Source organism: Paramisgurnus dabryanus, chromosome 3 (assembly GCF_030506205.2).
Source record: "Paramisgurnus dabryanus chromosome 3, PD_genome_1.1, whole genome shotgun sequence".
NCBI classification, from domain to species: Eukaryota; Metazoa; Chordata; class Actinopteri; order Cypriniformes; family Cobitidae; genus Paramisgurnus; species Paramisgurnus dabryanus.
In genome coordinates, this window is record NC_133339.1 from 22764884 (window position 1) to 22782863 (window position 17980).

The 17980-nt window shown below is 35.8% G+C and overlaps 1 protein-coding gene and 2 long non-coding RNA genes across 4 annotated transcripts in view; 2 read left to right on the forward strand and 1 right to left on the reverse strand.

Moving 5' to 3' along the window:
• The window catches only part of doc2a (double C2-like domains, alpha), a 48158-nt gene that overhangs the window by 14886 nt on the left and 15292 nt on the right, over positions 1 to 17980 (forward strand). For both annotated transcript variants that reach the window (XM_065280592.2, XM_065280601.2), the window contains exon 8: positions 8091 to 8275. In XM_065280592.2, the coding sequence (XP_065136664.1) occupies positions 8091 to 8275 (185 nt within the window). The remainder of the gene's footprint in view (positions 1 to 8090; positions 8276 to 17980) is intronic.
• LOC135770806 (uncharacterized) overlaps positions 1 to 17980 on the reverse strand; it is a 34320-nt gene that overhangs the window by 7370 nt on the left and 8970 nt on the right. The window contains exon 3 of the long non-coding RNA XR_010542776.2: positions 8063 to 8263. This is a non-coding gene — a long non-coding RNA (uncharacterized lncRNA). The remainder of the gene's footprint in view (positions 1 to 8062; positions 8264 to 17980) is intronic.
• On the forward strand, positions 11609 to 13844 carry LOC135745807 (uncharacterized). Its single transcript, XR_012336441.1, has 4 exons — positions 11609 to 13167; positions 13250 to 13397; positions 13487 to 13552; positions 13628 to 13844. It is a non-coding gene; the product is annotated as an uncharacterized lncRNA (long non-coding RNA).

A 17980-nucleotide genomic window follows, 5' to 3' on the forward strand; every position in this document is an offset into this window, starting at 1 on the left:
TATTCAACCTCAAAATCATGCTCTCTCTCTCTCTCTCTCTCTCTCTCTCTCTCTCTCTCTCTCTCTCTCTCTCTCTCTCTCTCTCTCTCTCTCTCTCTCTCTCTCTCTGAAAGATAATTAATAAAGCACTGACATTTAGGCATATGAGTTTGCAATGAGGTTTTGAATATTTCAAACTGATAATTGGCTGCTGATTACTGCTCTCACACTCAAATGTTTTCACATTGGGATCTGCATTTCAAGAAGAACATTGACTACGTTACGAAAAGTTCATTGAAGTAAATCGATTAGCATTTTCATTACCACCTGTTAAACGGCTCGACACAAGGAGGATTACTAGAGTAAAACATTCTCGGCTATTGAAAAGGCCAGACAGATGGATTTATTTCCTGCGTATTTCGCATTTAAGCAAATCCACGCGCCTGCTCTTCCTGTCAACAAGATTGAATTTGGCAACCATAAATGAGGACTAAAATAAGATGCATTATGAGCCCTAGAGAGACAAAATATCTTCAAACTCACCACCCACTGTTATTAATGGCCAGTGTTGACAGTTCCTAAAACGCTCAGAGACAATTTTCCGTCTCTTTCAGTCAGGAAAAACTGTCTCTTGTGCATTAAACACATTTATTTGTCTATATTATTTCCCTCTCTGCCTCTGTTTCTCATTTCTTTCATTAATAAATTGATAAAAGATGAAAGTATTGAAAGCCAGAATATACTGCCATCCACCTGAAAGCACCAGAGATTTCTAGGAACCAGAAGAATAATAGTTGCAAAGGAAGAGGAGAAATAAGGGAGAATTATGTGAACAAAGACACAGAAAGAACAGACCGCATAGATAGGGAAGATGAAGAGGTTACAGGGTTATGAATGGACAGGAGGTGCTGGATGAGTGACAGACAACATATTTACAGACCTCTGGAGGCAGAACTGCATGCAAAACTGACAGGGGAAAACTGCTGAACTGCATAGAAGGATCACAGAGGCAAAGCTAAAGGTTTGCTAAAAGACAACATTAAAAAAACGGAAACCAGAGATAAAAATAGAAGAAGGAAAGAAAGTACAGGAATGGCCAAAAGCAATGTCCAAGTTTGAACAATTGCCATTTTTGCTTTTTATTCAAGTATTTTTTTAAAGATGCACTAAATGGTAAATGGACTGTATTTATAGCGCTTTCACATACCTAATATTTTTGCCTCACATTCACCCATTCACTCACACATTCATACACCAATTTTGATGGATTAATCTAACCAGCAAGGACATAAAAAAGCAAAAATTGTTCACATTTTCCTGACTGTACACTGTCACAAAAAAAGTTAAAAAAATGGTCCCAAGCTGTAACTATACCTTTTAAAAAGTCCTAATATATGTTGTAAACAGAGCCGATCCTGGCCTTCTGGGGGCCCTAAGCAACTTTGTGAGGGGGCCCTGTCATCACGTTCTTAAAAAAACATTCACTGTCACTGCTTAAATGTAGCTATAAACAAAATGTTAATCAAAACACGTATTATCTTATAGCTGTACATCAGTACTCAGAAAACAAGGTCTACTGCCAAATATATTATTTTTTAAGAGATGTAGAACATCAGGGAAACAAATTTAAAATTATGAATGAAATAAAACCAAAATAGCTGTCAGATAAACTATAACAAACAAGTCAACAGGTATTCCAAGTTGTTTAAAAACAAAGGCATGATTAGACTCCACAGATAAACACACCAAAACACATAAATCATTCTATACCAGAACATTAAACATAATATGCATTGTTTTAAAATGCTAACAGGAGTCACACAACATCTTGCATGAATAAATGGGTTTATTATTTTAACACATATGAAAGATTTTGATTATTATTGTGTAGAAGCACTTCTAATAAAACACACTGGACTACAACTGAATCTAGGGATTTGGACTGCAGTGTTTGTTATAAATCCATTGCATGGTCAGTCTAGACTAAATAGGAATATAAAAACATTAATGTAATCTTAATCTTTTACACCTCGCCTTTATGGCGCTTGTCTTTCCTGCTCCAGGCGGATAGCTTTAAACCATATCCAAATAAAGACGCATGTCGATAGGCGCGTCAACCACATGCGGAACTGCATAGATGGACTGACAACAGGAATTAATGTATCGTGAGATCAGACTGTTTGCTATCATTTTGAATGGCTCTCGCGCCACAATGATGTCACTCGCCAGTTGGTCTGTGCAGCGTTGCATGTAGTTAAGCACAAGGGGCCCCCCTAGTGGTGCGGGGCCCTATGCAGCTCACGTAGCCTGCGTATATGGACGATCGGCTCTGGTTGTAAAATTTGTCAAGCATGTACTATTCTAGAAAATTCCTGTTCTGTACAGTTTCTGTCTTTGTAACCATTGCGTATATATTTGTCTGTATAAAAAGTCCTAATATATTCCATTTAGGTTATGCATTTGGTACCAGTATGTACCTTTGAGGTACTAATGGCGCTTTTCCATTGCATAGTACCCCACGGTTTAGTTTAGTTTGGGTCGGGTCAGCTTACTTTTGGGAGCTTTTCCATTGGGTGCAGTACGTAGTACCCGATACTTTTTTTCGTACCACCTCGGTTGGGGTTCCAAGCGACCCGAGCTGATACCAAACGTGACGCGAAAACACTGTAGGTCACTGATTGGTCTGAGAGAATCGTCACGTCATCGCTATAATGTAAATATTAGCTTTAGCTTACTGCTAGCTTGCGCTGTCTCAAGCAAACATGTTGTTATCTGTGTTCTGCTATAAGTTTCCAAACACCCTTTTAGCGATGAAAAACATCCGCAGGTTGAGAATCCGGGACACCATAACAGTTTTTTCCAGACTTGCAATTTGTGGCGGCACATTCGCGACGTGCACGTCCGCATTATATATGCTTAAATGCAACTTGAATGAGGCTCAGCGGAGCGCCGTCGACTGACGCCACGGGTCGGGTGTTTGAACAGAAACTGTCATGTGAGACAGAGGTAGTTATAAACGCGATGTGCAAACATCTATTTGTGGTGGCCAATTTTAATTTTGTGGCAGACTGAGAAATGAATGTATGGGAATGTACAACAACGCTCTGATGATGTCACAGCAGTAGGCAGCGTAAATATAACGACACGCCTATAATCCCTCCCACTCCGAAGTGATACTAAACTCGATGGAAAAGCTAACCACGCCAAAGTGAGGTGAGCTGACCCGACCCAAACTAAACTAAACCGTGGGGTACTATGCAATGGAAAAGTGCCATAATATGCACTCTTTGGTACTAATATGCACTTCTGATATACTAATGTGAACTCTTTTGGTGCAAAGGTGTACTTTTTTGAAAGGATACCGACCCAGTGACAGCCAGGGACCATTTTTCCTGACAGTAAAATGTGGAGAAAAACTAAGTAGGGGAGAACTGACACACTTTTTGGGTATAGGAAGAGTTCACCCAGCATTTAATTCTGCCATTATTTACTCACCCTCATGATGTTTGAAGCTGTGAAACACAAAAGGAGATATTTTTGAGGTTGCTTTATTCGACACAATTACAGTAAACGCGGACTGGAGCTTTCAAGCTTCAAAGAGGATGAAAAGGGACCACACAATTATCGTTAAAATTGACCGGAAAACTAAGATTTGTGTGCTATTAAGCTGTAGGGTAGCTTTGTGGAGGAACAGACTAAATTGGTATTCACTCAAATTTTGGATATCCACCCTATTGTAAGTTATCATTGAGAACTCACTGACACTGTTTATTTCTTTATATAAATATATAATATTAAATGTATATTATTATGTAGGTTGACTATTCCACTCCAAGCATAGCCAAAAATTGACTCGGTGTTGCATCTTGATCACATTTTTATGGTGTACTTTTCTGAAATTAGAACGGTTATGCACAGTTTGATAGATGACACATCGTACCTCACACGGCGCTATAGTGGGGACTTTATGGCGCAACATTCACATATAAAAGTTTATTTAAAGCTCTTGATTTGGTGTCATGACTGGCAAACATACAGATTCTGTTGGAGGCTGATGACACACCATCTGCCTGCTAATCATCAAAATTTCAATATGAAAGCTGTGTGTGTTGTTGGCCTCGCCGCGCACCTGTTTACCTGCTGGATACTCCCCCTCATTATCATTAGTCCGTCTGCATGATGAGGGTCATTAGTTTGAAATCTCAATAAAGCACAGCAGCCAAAACCCCAGCAATTCAAGTTAAAACATTAAAACCAGCACTAAACTGATTTATCTCATTCAGAAATACAATTGTCATTTTAATTAGTGGGGAACAGTCATGCTGTCAAAGGAAAAATACAAATACTGCACCATCTGCTATACTGAAGCAAATTTGTTAAAACTTGTAAAAAATGCATTTTACAAGTGGATTTTGCATTTGGCATTTTTGTTCAAGTGTTGAAATTTGCATTTTATACACTGTCAGGAAAAAGAAAAAACGAATCACAGAAAGAAAAGGTCCCTAGCTGTCACTACTCTTTCTAAAAATACACCTTTGTTCCTTAAAAGTTCTTAATAGTACATCATAATGTAGGCACATATTGGCACCAAATATAAACCAAATAAAAAATGTAAAGGGTACTGTTCCAGTAACAGCTTTTTTGACCATTTTTCTGACATACCACATGTAACACATCACATTCACAGTGAAAATTATATTACTCCCTACGAAATGCATTTCCACCATAACATTTCATATTTATCGGCCTGCTTCCATATAAACACAACTCCATCTCACAATTGCCACTCACTCAAATAGGATGTTGCAATAATTGCAGCTGACCGTTTGATGTCTAAGTGGTGATTCTTTGTGTGTAATTGACCTCATGTGACAGTACATTTTTATGTGAAGTTATTTTGTCTGTCTCTGGAGCATTAGATGGCTGAGCTGGTCTGCTCAGCTCACTGTTTGTGTTATGAGTTAATGCAGAGGTCGACCCACTGTCTGCACACTATCTGTATGTGTCTCCACACTGGTAAATTAATGAAGGTCTGGCAAAACCAACTCTCTCTCGGTCTCTCTCTCTCTCTCTCTCTGACACACACTATCTCTGTCTTTCCTCATTCAATTAGATTAATGAAACATCACACTTGCCAGTAAACAGGTTTGCCTTGGCACGCTTCACACTGATGGGTACACACGCACACACACAGACACACACGCACACAGTAGCAGACAGGGTTTCAAGAGGAATCTCAGAGTGCAAGGTAAAGATCCTGGAATAACAAGGACCTTTTTATAAAAACAAAAAGAGGGAGAGACACTGTGATGATTATTCTATTGATCGTGTCCTTTTGGTCAGTGTGGGCAGACAGGGAGTGAGACAGACAGACAGCTGAAAACAAAGGGAGGCTGCGATAGGATAAGCCAGAGCATTGGTATGAAAACACACTGCCAGTCTGAAGCTTACTGCTTGCTTTGTGAAATGGAACGGTATTACACTATTTTTGTCTATAAAATCCAGTGGCGGCCGATGACTTCTTTTTCGAGGGTGCTCGATGCAAAGTTCGTCACAACATGTATGAAGCTCGTTATGTGTGTGTGGTTCTTAATTTCAAAATGTGTGTTTGGTGTGTCAACTGAGCCTATGTGCATACCCTGTCTTGTCAAAATAATAAAAATAAGTGCCTGCTGCAGACAGAGTTTACTGTTAAGGGAGTGTCTTGCGTGTATGTTGTGAACGTGAGCGTCTCTTTTATCATAAACGGTTTTGACGCGTGTGCAGCAGGCACTTATTTTGACAAAACACGTGATGCACATGGTTTACATGACGCAACAAACACATATTTTGATAACACAAACAACACACATGACACTCCGAAGACATATTTTGAATTTGCGCCCCTCGGATGAGCAGTCACCAGCCGCCACTGATGAAATCATTTCTAACATTATTATATCATAGCTCTTGAAAAGGGTTTTAAATTAGTAAAATATGCACAGGCATTTTTATTATAGACTTTAAAATAAAGGTGCTACTAAACGTTCTTGAATGAAATTAAACCATTCAGTCAAAGAACCATTGCATTTTTTTACTTTTTGTAGTTGATCTAACCTTATGCTGCGGGGCTGTTGAATGCTTTATTCTGATTGGTTGAGAAATGTTCCACGGTTCTGCATTATTTTTTGATAAACGCACACCTTACCAGTCAAATATCTTAAAATAACAACTAAGAGCAATGTCTTATCAATGTCTGTGGTAACCGTGCTATAAGCATAGTAATTGAATGCGGTTCTTTGAATTATTTGAATGGTGCATTACCACCTTGGGTGTGAATAATTTTCGAATAATTAAACAGCCGGTTGTCAATTACTCCTGACTTTTTCCATTACAAAAAACTTTGTTCTTGGTTCTTTGGATGTTAAAAGTTCTTTATTCAACTTTATAGAAAAACATGGTTCTTCAATGGCATTATGTAGCACTCTTATGTATATAACAATTCTACTTTTGAACTGTAATAAAATATTATAAAAGTATTTAATGATGTTTACATATTTTAGTATTTTAAACAATGTACAACAATGTGGTACTAATATGAACTCTTTTGGTGGAAAGGTACAGTACTTTGCAAAAGTCTTAGGCCACCATGTCACACTTAGATTTGTTGTTTTTGCAGTGTTATAGTGATCATATATAATTGTTTCACAGTCTATTTTATAGAATACATCCAGAAAATACAGGAAAGGTGTATATTGTTAAAACTGTATAAAAATGTAAACTGATGTGTCAAGTTTAAGGGTAAACTCACCTTCCAGTTGCGCAATAGCAGGAAAACTGCAGGATCTCTTAAACCTACATAAAATAAAATTCTTATTTCTAATTTTAAAGAATTTTTTTACTTCATTCTGCTCAAAAACACTCAAGATGTGTTTAGTCCCAAAAGAGGTCACACTAAACACCGACGATGCATAAAGAAGACATTTAGTACTGAAAATGTATTATATTTTTTTTTTATACATATTTCCTGTATTTTCTGTTTGTATTTTAATAAAATAGATTTAAAAAATAATTGTGGTACTGCCCCAGTAACAGGGACCATTTTTTTCTGACAGAGTAACAAACTTTTAGGATTATGCTGTAATAGAATTGGCAAACTTTATCTTTGATACAATGTCAACAAAAATACTATCACAATGCCTACAGGACGAATTATAGAGTTTAAGTTATCACTTTCTCATTAGAGGATTAAGTATATTATGATAAGAATAACTATGTGAAAAATTTAATGCACAACAAGAAAAACTGATATAGCTGTGCACCTCAGCATAAATCGAATCCTTAATTTTCTCTATCTCAAGCTCCAGCAGCTACTTGTAATCAAAGCAAATGTTTTAATGCTAACACATGGATTACAGAATATTTCATGTAAATATTATTGCACTCCTGGTGCAAGTGTTACATATTGAGAGTCGCACTTCAGCATTCTTTGCATGTATTATTAATGCGCATCCAAATAAGCTTCACTCATGCTCTAATAATTTGTGTGTGTGTGTAAACACTTTCACTACATGAGAGTATGAGATTTGTTTGTCTGTGTGTGTGGGGGGGAGATTACAACTCGGATTTTACATAAATGCAGATAATGTCATTTAAATAGAGACATGTTGTTTGACGATAAACATCAAAACTTTGAATTCAAACCGTTATTAGCATTTACAGGATATTCTGTCTGAAAAGTGTCATCTTTGCAGTCAAGACCAAAAAGTAATTTTTCTCAACAAAAAAATGCATTTAAATTCAACTGTACTCCAAATAGAAAATCAACCATGTCGAATCACAGTAACATCACGAGCAGCTGTTTATAATTATCGAACATGTTGAACATACTCAAGATTTTACCCAGAGGGAATTCTTTTCATTGGTTTGTTGTACAGTGTGCTGGATCTCCTGGTCTGTCACTTTTAATAAAGTTGATTAATTGCGTATATTCTCTCAACCTCACTCTCGCATGGCATCTAAAACATCTTACTCACCACCCACCATCCCATTTCTCCTTCATGCCAGAATAAATCAATATCTTCTCCTCTTTGGATGTCCATACCTCTCATTTTGATGTTTCTCTCCTGCAGTGGGAGAATGAACAGTTGACCAGTCTGGAAGAGAGAGGCCGTCTGTTGCTCACGTTGCAGTTTGTTCCCCCACCTGAAGAGGGAGACGGAGAGGGGCAACGAGGGGGCTTGTGTGTCGGAGTGCAACGTTGCGCTCATCTGGCCGCCATGGACGTCAATGGTTTCTCCGATCCCTATGTGAAAATGTAAGTATTCATTAGTGGTATACTGTAGTTGCCAGAAAATCTCCGTAAAAATACAGCAAACTTATAAACAACTTGGAAGTTAAAAACTGTTAAAATACGGTGGCATTTTCTTTCTGTATATTTCACAATTCTTAACTGTATTTTTCATGGCAACGTTTTGTAAACTACAATTCTTAACCGTGCACTTAGTAAGGGATAATCCACGGCTAGCCATGCATTAAAGGGTTTTAATGCACGACGTAGAGGCGAAGAACCACCCGACGCGTAGCGGAGTGTCTCTGCGAAGTGCATTAAAACCCTTTAATGCATGGCTAGCCGTGGATTATCCCGCTTATACCTTGGTTATTTGCCAAGTTAAAGCTGTAATTAATGTTTACAGTGTAATGTTTTTAACAGACGGGTAAAAATGACAGTCATTTTTAAGTTAAGGCTCGCACTCCATCCGCTTTAAATAAAGTAGTGCTGAAATAAAACCTGCGCACTTTAAAGAGAGATGCACTTATGTCTCGCTCGCTCGCTCTCTCTGCAAGTGTAACTGTGTTACTATGGTTACCAATGTTTATAATAGCAGATTATTTCTAACTGTAATTAAACTGACTGGAACTACCTGTGCATTAAACAGTTTTAATGCACACCTTCCAGCCAATCAGAATCAAGTATTTAAACAGACCATGGTATAAATTAACTGATATGTTAATATCTGTTAATATAAAGCTCCTTTGTTCTTAAATTTCACAGCGACTTTTTTACTTTTAGAAACTATAATTTAATCATTATTTTACCATAAAGTACATGCATAATATGGTAACTTACACCTTTTACTTTCAAATACTGTACATTTTACTTTATAATTTAAAAATGTAACTTCACTACATTCTAAAGCATAGAATCATACCGTTTATTCCTTTATATTACACATTAAAATTTATTTAATTCCTAATCACATTAAAATTGCATGCTTTCGCAATTTTTTATGTAAAAATAAGAAGGTATTAGATGTTTAATGTACTTCTATTTTAAATGTAAAAATATATTGTATTTATGAAATGTAGTGGAGTAAAAATTATGATTTTATGCTTTGAAATGTATGTTTAAAAAAAATACTGATAAAATACCAATACTTGAAAAATGTAGAAAGTAAAAATACTTCCCTACTGCCCACCTCTGCAGAAAAATTATTAGTATATGTCAATGAGGCTGATGAACTGGGGGGGGGGGGTTAAAAGTAGAAATATGACTATTGTATGCCCATTTGCATTAATAGTTTAGTTATTCGTTATTAAGTAATTGGTATTTTTGCACATATATTATGCAAAAGATATTGGACTTACTGGCTTTACATGTTCACTATGTTAGATGATGATATCAGTGTGACAGTTTCAGGTTTTAAATCATTACTTCCAGTTCTTTACACCCCATCATAGATTTCCACCGTACATTTAAGAGCCCCTATTCCCGTTTCATGATTTTACATTTCTTTTGGTATGTAAGTGTGTGTCAGTACATGTTAAATTTCACCTATTTCATTCCTAAAATCATGGGCGTCGGAACCATTATACGTGGGTGGGACAGGACCCACCCACTTTTTAAGACCAATGATAATGGACCCACCCACTTTTTCTCTAATTTAGCGCATTTGTCTGTTCACTTATCAAAGCGCTGTTAGTCCAAATCCATTCCACTAGAGCAGGGATCCCTAACCTTTGCTTTTTTTACACCGCGGACCCGTTTCAGCTTTTAAACATAATTCGCGGGGGTGAGTGGACGCTGAGTTGCTGTTCGAACATAGTGCTGAAAACCTCATTTTCCAAATGTATAACGTTTTAAACAGAAGTAAATGTCAAACAACCATGCATTAGGAAAATTAATAACTGCTTTATTTATAGTATATTTTCTATAGACGTGTAAAACCATATTAAAGCGGATTATTTTACTTTCATTGTTTCACGAGTTTGCCTGCCCATTTAGTCTTAATAATTAACGGTAAACGAACTTAGCTTGGTGTTCTTAAAGGCAGCTCAAACCTTAGGTCGGACTCGAGCCCCAAGTTCAAGACACAGAAGAAAAAAGGAGGAGATGATGAGGAGAGATGCCAGAAGAATTGCGTCTGTCGCGGAGGCACAGAGACTCCCGTTTTGCTTTTAATGATAATTAACACAGCACTAAATGTGGTTCCTTTCAAACGTTAAAAGTATAGGCTACTCGTTAAAATATAATTACTGCTGTAAAATAGTTAATTTTGATTATGGTGCCACGATCGCTGGATAATTTTCAAGTTTTTTTTACAGAAGCCAATTACTTTTCATTTGCGATATTAACGTCTTTACGTATTGTTATTATTTGCGAGGTACATTTGCAGAATTCATAAAGTCATACCTCTGTTTAATCGATTGTGTTTTAGAAGTACACATGCTCAAACTCTTATGACAGCATTGTTTCCCGACGGATACCATAAATTAGTGATCTAATTTCCAGAATCTCACATTTATATTTCTCTAAGAGAGAGAAAGAGAGATTGGGTATAACAAATAAAAAAGGTACAAAAGTTGTATCAGTTTACCTTCATTCGTTTTTCTTACCTTTTATTTCCTCAAAATAAAAAATAAACATTGTAGCCTACTGTCAGCAGAGTAGAGAAAAAAAATGACACAGAGAAAGATAAATGAAACATGACATCTGTCATTATTTGCAAAATATTTAAAGGGCTATTACCAGAATTTCGACCGCAATAGGCTATTGTCTTTAATTTAATAAACGCAAATGTTCAGGCTAATTAAAAGGAAACATGAAAATGTCATCTATTGCAGTAAATTTATTTTTCGGGGGGGGGGTTATGTGGGGACCCACCCACTTTTAATTTGCTTCCGACGCCCATGCCTAAAATACAATGTTATTTTGTCTATTTGGTATAATACAATGTGTGGTTTTATGGTTTATGGTTAAAAACCACAAAAATTATATCCACCGTAGATTTTTGTAGCTCCAGATTTCACTCTCTTTCTGAAATGCAAGGATCTGAAAAGCTCTGTTTCCTTCATGGGCCAGCTAATCTGTACGTTGTGATTGGTCTGAATACCTCTGATGTCAGCCGGACATGTGACGCTCCTTACCATGTTTAAAAGATTCAGTTGCTAACAGGAGTTAACTTACAGGCAAAGTTGATCGATCAGCTTGGTCATCTGCATTTTTTGAATCAGATTAGGGCTTGTATTTATAAAGGGCTGTTCACATTATAATGATAACTATAACTATAACTATAACTAGGGATGCACCGATACCGATACTGGTATCGGGTATCGGCATCGATACCACATTAGTAGTTGTAGCGGGACACCATTCGTCAAACTTTTATGACCCCCTCCCCCACCCGTTGACAGGTCGTTTTTATGACCCCTTTGACAGGGGGGCGGGACCATCAATCAAAATCTGTACAAGTTGTCAACTTTAGACAGAAAGTATTTAATGGTTTTATTGCCGGTCATTTAGAGTGATTGTTTTTCCTGAGTGTGTTTTATGTTAAGCGTATGGTGTCATGTTTAATGACGGCTCGTGTTTCGACATTTACTGTTTATTGACATTTGATGTCAGACCTCAACCATCCTCCCACCTTTGCTCGCCCCGTGCGCTTCTCAATACTGACTTTCACACCGCGGGTGTGTTGTTGAATCTAAAGTTTTGCAACAGCATAAGTTTATTTAAAGGCAATCACTAATCATATATATATATATATATTAGATGTACCAGGCTACGCTTAAAGCCGATGTTTTCTATCGAGCTATAGTTTCTGATCAGACACAAAGTCTGAACTAAATAAAATTTTAAACGGTTCACGAAGTCCGGGAATCTTTTCATGACCTGGTCTACAGTTTCACACGTATTAAAGATCCGGCGGTGTCTGACAAAGCGTCGGGTGATTGTTCATATCTGTCATTTAAAATAAAGTTAATAAATGTAATTCTGTCCACTATGGCAAAATAGGAATTTATTTTAGATTTAGGGGAATCTTTAACCATGTCTCTGATTAAAACTTTTGATTGTAACATCACAAGTTATTTAATTAAATATTCTGTATACGGGTATAGTTTAAGCAATGACCTGAGCCATTACCTTCGGAGCCGTCAATACTACATTCTTTAGACGATAGTCTAAACTAAATAAATTTTTAAACGGTTCAGGAATTCCGTGAATCTTTTCATAACCTGCACTATAGTTTCACGCGTATTAAAGATCCGGCGGTGCCTGACAAAGCGCCGGGTGAGTGTTCATATCTGCCATTTTAAAATAATGTTAATAAATGTAATTCTGTCCACTATGGCAAAATAGGATTTTATTTTAGATTTAGGGGAGTCTTTAACCAAGTCTCTGACTAAGACATGTGTATACGTGCACAGATGGTGACAGAGAAACTTACATATGACGTTAATAAACTTTTAAATGTTTTTAAGACGTATTCACCCCATTTTGGGGTTTTATTTTTAATTAAAGGCTTCTTAAAACATGTGTGAATATGTGTATATTATACAAAGAGTCTTATATTGTCTGCTCTGACAAAAATAAAGTATTTTTTAGGTTTAGGGGAATTGACTGCGTGTGTCTTATAAATACAACTTGATAATACGTTTGTTTTGTAAAGAGACTTCTTTAAAGTCACGCAAGAATAAAATATTTTAGTTGTAACTGGTTAAACTTAAAGCCGATATTTTCTATCGAACTAGTCTATTTTCTGTTCAGACACAAAGTTTTCTGATGCTGATATTATGTCAGTGTGTGTTTGTGTGGGGGTCGTGTGATGTAATCTTTGAAAGTTTATGACCGAACCTTTATTGGGGAGCGACAAGAGATCTCCCGGAATCAGTTTGGATGGAGCAGAGCTGTTATACTCAAGTCTATTGGTATGTATGTGTTTCGCTGTGTTCGTGCCAGTATTTTGTATGATTTATTTAAAAACTAAAAATTCGATCTCTGGTATTGCAGCGAAATTGTCTAAACTGGTATTAACTATTCCTGGTAAATCGCGGAGAAGAGTGGCCTGAACAAAAAAGTCAGACCGAGACTAGAACCTCCCGCAGCGTAACACGGAAATCTTGGAACAAAAGAGACGCCGACTGGCTCGTGTTGTCCGGTGTGTTTTTATTTAATCCTGTTACAATAGATTTAAACAAACTGGTTTGGTTTAATATTTTCTAATAACATGTGTTATCTGTTTTAAAGGTTTGGATATCAGAGGCAAAGCGAACGTTGTGTGTACTATTGCAAAATATATAGCGGATCTCCACGGTACGTTTATCTTGCATAAGAAAATTGTTTTATTTAGATATTTGTCCTAATAACTTTGTTTTTATCTGTTTACAGGTTAGGATACAGACCACAACGCTTTGGACGTATCTTTAAAAAAGATTAAAATCAGAGACTTTTTGGATTTGTCTGGGGACATTTTAAACATTTTGTGGCAAATTGGATTTAAAACATTTCGGATACTGGATACCTAGTTTGATTTGTCCACAGAGCTTGTTTAAGACGTTTTCACCGCATTTTAGGGTTTATTTTTAATCAAAGGCTTCTTAAAACATGTGTGAAAATGTGTATATTTTACAATGAGTCTTATATTGTCTGCTCTGACATAAATAAATTTTTATATTAGATTTTAGATCAATTGACTGTGTGTGTTTTATGTCAAGCGTATGCTGTTATGTTTAATGACGGCTCGTGTGACAGCTTGTGTTTAGGCATTTGATGTCAGATATCACCCTTCCTCCCTCCTTTCGCACAAGACCTGCATTCTTTCACAGGGGTGCGTGTTGTAAAGCGATTAAAGATTTCTAAAACTCAATGTTGGTAAAACAATCCCCCATTACGGTGTCAAAAAAGTAAAATGTTTATTTTAGATTTAGACAAATCATGAACAATGCTACGATTAAAACATTTGTTTGTAACATCACAAGTTATTTAATGAAATATTCCGTATACGTGTATAGTTTAAGCAATGATCTGAGCCATAACCTTCGGAGCCGGCAATACTATAATCTTTAGACGAAAGTCTAAACTAAATAAAATTTTAAACGATTCATGAGTTCCGTGAATCTTTTCATGACCTGCTCTATAGATTCACACGTATTAAAGATCCGACGGTGCCTGACAAAGCGCCGGGTGAGTGTTCATATATGCCGTTTTAAAATAACCTTAATAAATGTAATTCTGTCCACTATGACAAAATAGGATTTTATTTTAGATTTAGGGGAGTCTTTAACCAAGTCTCTGACTAAGACATGTGTATACGTGCACAGATGGTGACAGAGAAACTTACATATGACGTTAATAAACTTTTAAATGTTTTTAAGACGTATTCACCCCATTTTGGGGTTTTATTTTTAATTAAAGGCTTCTTAAAACATGTGTTAATATGTGTATATTATACAAAGAGTCTTATAGTGTCTGCTCTGACAAAAATAAATTATTATTTTAGATTTTAGGACAAATGACTGCGTCTATCTTATAAATACAACTTGATATATATACGTTTGTTTTGTCAATAGACTTCTTTAAAGTCACGCAAGAATAAAATATTTTAGTTGTAACTGGTTAAACTTAAATGTACTATTATCTATTTAACTATAAGCTATATTTTCTGAGCAGATATTTTTCTGTTTCTGATGCTGGTCTTATAACAGTGTGTGGGAGATGATGGCTGTTCACAGCAGGTGGCGGGTTGTAAACTAGGGTCTTTTTAAAACTGTAGTGGTAAAAAATGTAATAGCACATTGACAAAAATAAAGCATTTGGTTGTAACAAATTATTTAATGAAATATTCAGTATGTGTATAGCGATGAACGGTGTCAAAATCACCGGGGTCCCAACAATACTATAGTCTTTAGACTAAAGGGTATTTATTTTAATATAAATAAAATCTTAATCTTTTCGTGCACAATATTCTGATCACGCCATTAGATTGTGTACCAGCGTTTACAATAGAGAACATACGCGGATGAGTGTTCATATACACCGTTAAGAAACTTTTTTTTAAACGATTAAAGACATTTTCAAATCATCTTATGGGGTTTGTTTTAAATTAATGACATCTTAAAACCAACAGGGAATATGTGTTTATTACACAATAAAATGTAATTCTGGCCGCTCTGACAAAATAAGGGTTTAATTTTAGATTTAGTGAATTCTTTAATCAAGGCTCTGATTAAAACACATGAATGCGCGAACCACAGTTGCCAGAGAACGTACGCTGAGGCGCTCTTATGGCGTTAAGAACCTTTTTATTGTTTAAGACATTTTGACCCCATTTCCTGGTTTTGTGTCCGCTGTGGATCCCAACCTCTATGTGTTTATTATACAACAAATGCAATTCTGTCAGCATTTCTAATTTAGAACGCCTTTGATTTAAACATGAGGGTTTTAAAATGAAACGTCCATGTGACTTTTATGACAAAAGCTATTCGATCTTAATTTTTTGTTTTAACATCCAAAAGTTTTATACACAGTCCATAATTAAACAACTAGGTGTGTATGAGTAAGATTATATCTAATGTCACACGAGCAGCACCAAATCACGCATGTGTCTGTGTGTGTGTGTGTGCAACAGGCTGTTTATGTGTGGGCGTGTTTATGAGCCTGTGTCTTTGCAAGGTGTGTGTGCGTGTGTGTGTGTGTGTGTGTGTGTGTGTGTGTGTGTGTGTGTGTGTGTTTGCATGGGGGGTCTATGATGTCTCTGTTTGTTACTAAAGTTTTGATATTAAGTCTGTGTCCTCATTGACAATAAGTAAGGGTTTTTAGATGTAGGCTTTATTACACAGATACTGATTAAATCATGTTATGCATTATTTGCGATTTAAAGAAACTTAAAAGGTTTAAGACATTTTATCTCACATTGTGGTGTTGTTTTTTAATTAATGTAACCTTAAAACCCTCTGTTATCCATTTAGGGAACAATAAAATGTTAGCAAATATTATTTATCAAAGTTGACGATGTTATAAGCCAGGATGTCACTAACGTGACAACAAACATTTATTTAAAGACAAAACATTTTAACAAAATTGCCATGGCTTACAGAGACACACTAGACTTAATAATAAAAATAAAAATATACTATTCGAACATCCTAACCTGGTATTAGGTTAGATTAGGTTTTAAGGTCAATCAGCGTCTTTAGCTTTACAACTTACAGCACAAAACCCCCAATGACAGGATTTTTATGAAGTGGAGCAGACCCTTGGTATGCCTGTGGGGTTAGGTACAACTAAGGTCAACATCTATCAGTGCATAATAAGCAAACATGAAATTATATTTTAACTATGGTTTGTTAATGATGTTGCTAGGTTCGCGTATTTTTTCTGAAACAAACTTTTCTTTTCAAACTTAGTTAGGATACACACGTTTGTCGCCTCAAACACCTGATCAAAGTTTTTCTTCGCTAGCGACAACTAATGTCTGAGATTTTGTAAATTCATCAGATGTTTCTTACTTGTGTATTTTCTTAAACAAACTTTTTCTTTTCAATCTTAGACAGTCTTCATACGTTTGTCTTTCGATAAGTTGTTCATAGTTTTTCTTCGCTAGTGTCAACTCATGTATGAGATTTGTAAATTTCATCATATGTTCTTACATGTGTATTTTCTGAAACAAATTTATGCTTTTCAAACTCAGGTAGTCATCATACTTTTGTCTCTACATACATTTGTTCAAAGTTTCTTGTAGCTAGTGTCAACTGATGTCTGAGATTTTGTAAATTCAACAGATGGTCTTACGTGTGTATTTCTTAAACAAACATGTTGCTGTTCAAACTTAGGCAGTGTTCATACGTTTGTCTTTTCATAAGTTGTTCATAGTTTTTATTTGTTAGCGTCAACTAATGACAGAGATTTTGTAAACTCATCAGATTCAAACAAAACTCATTCATTTCTGTAGTTTATGTAACACCTTGTCAAACTCTTAAAGGTAGTACTATCTGTTTAAAACAACAATGCAAAGTATTTTAGATTTACTTGATAAATCTTTTACATCAAAACAAACTAGGATAGCAATATGTTTGAATCTGTAACAGGTGATACCACCAATAGCGTGATGTACATAACAAAGTCTGTAAAATAATAAAGATTGATTAGGTTTTTATTTAGTAAACCTTTTAACACAAAGTGTAGAGTCTTTTGTATGTAACAACAAAGATGCGATGAAACAACGCAAAACAAGAGAGGATGCGTTTGTTAAAACACATATAAATTAAGATGCATACATCTACAAATGGGGCAATGTTTGAAATAGTTTGGCCGTATAGCCTCTAAATTCGGGACCAATAGATTAAAGACATTGCCCCATTTGTAGATGTATGCATCTTAATTTATATGTGTTTTAACAAACGCATCCTCTCTTGTTTTGCGTTGTTTCATCGCATCTTTGTTGTTACATACAAAAGACTCTACACTTTGTGTTAAAAGGTTTACTAAATAAAAACCTAATCAATCTTTATTATTTTACAGACTTTGTTATGTACATCACGCTATTGGTGGTATCACCTGTTACAGATTCAAACATATTGCTATCCTAGTTTGTTTTGATGTAAAAGATTTATCAAGTAAATCTAAAATACTTTGCATTGTTGTTTTAAACAGATAGTACTACCTTTAAGAGTTTGACAAGGTGTTACATAAACTACAGAAATGAATGAGTTTTGTTTGAATCTGATGAGTTTACAAAATCTC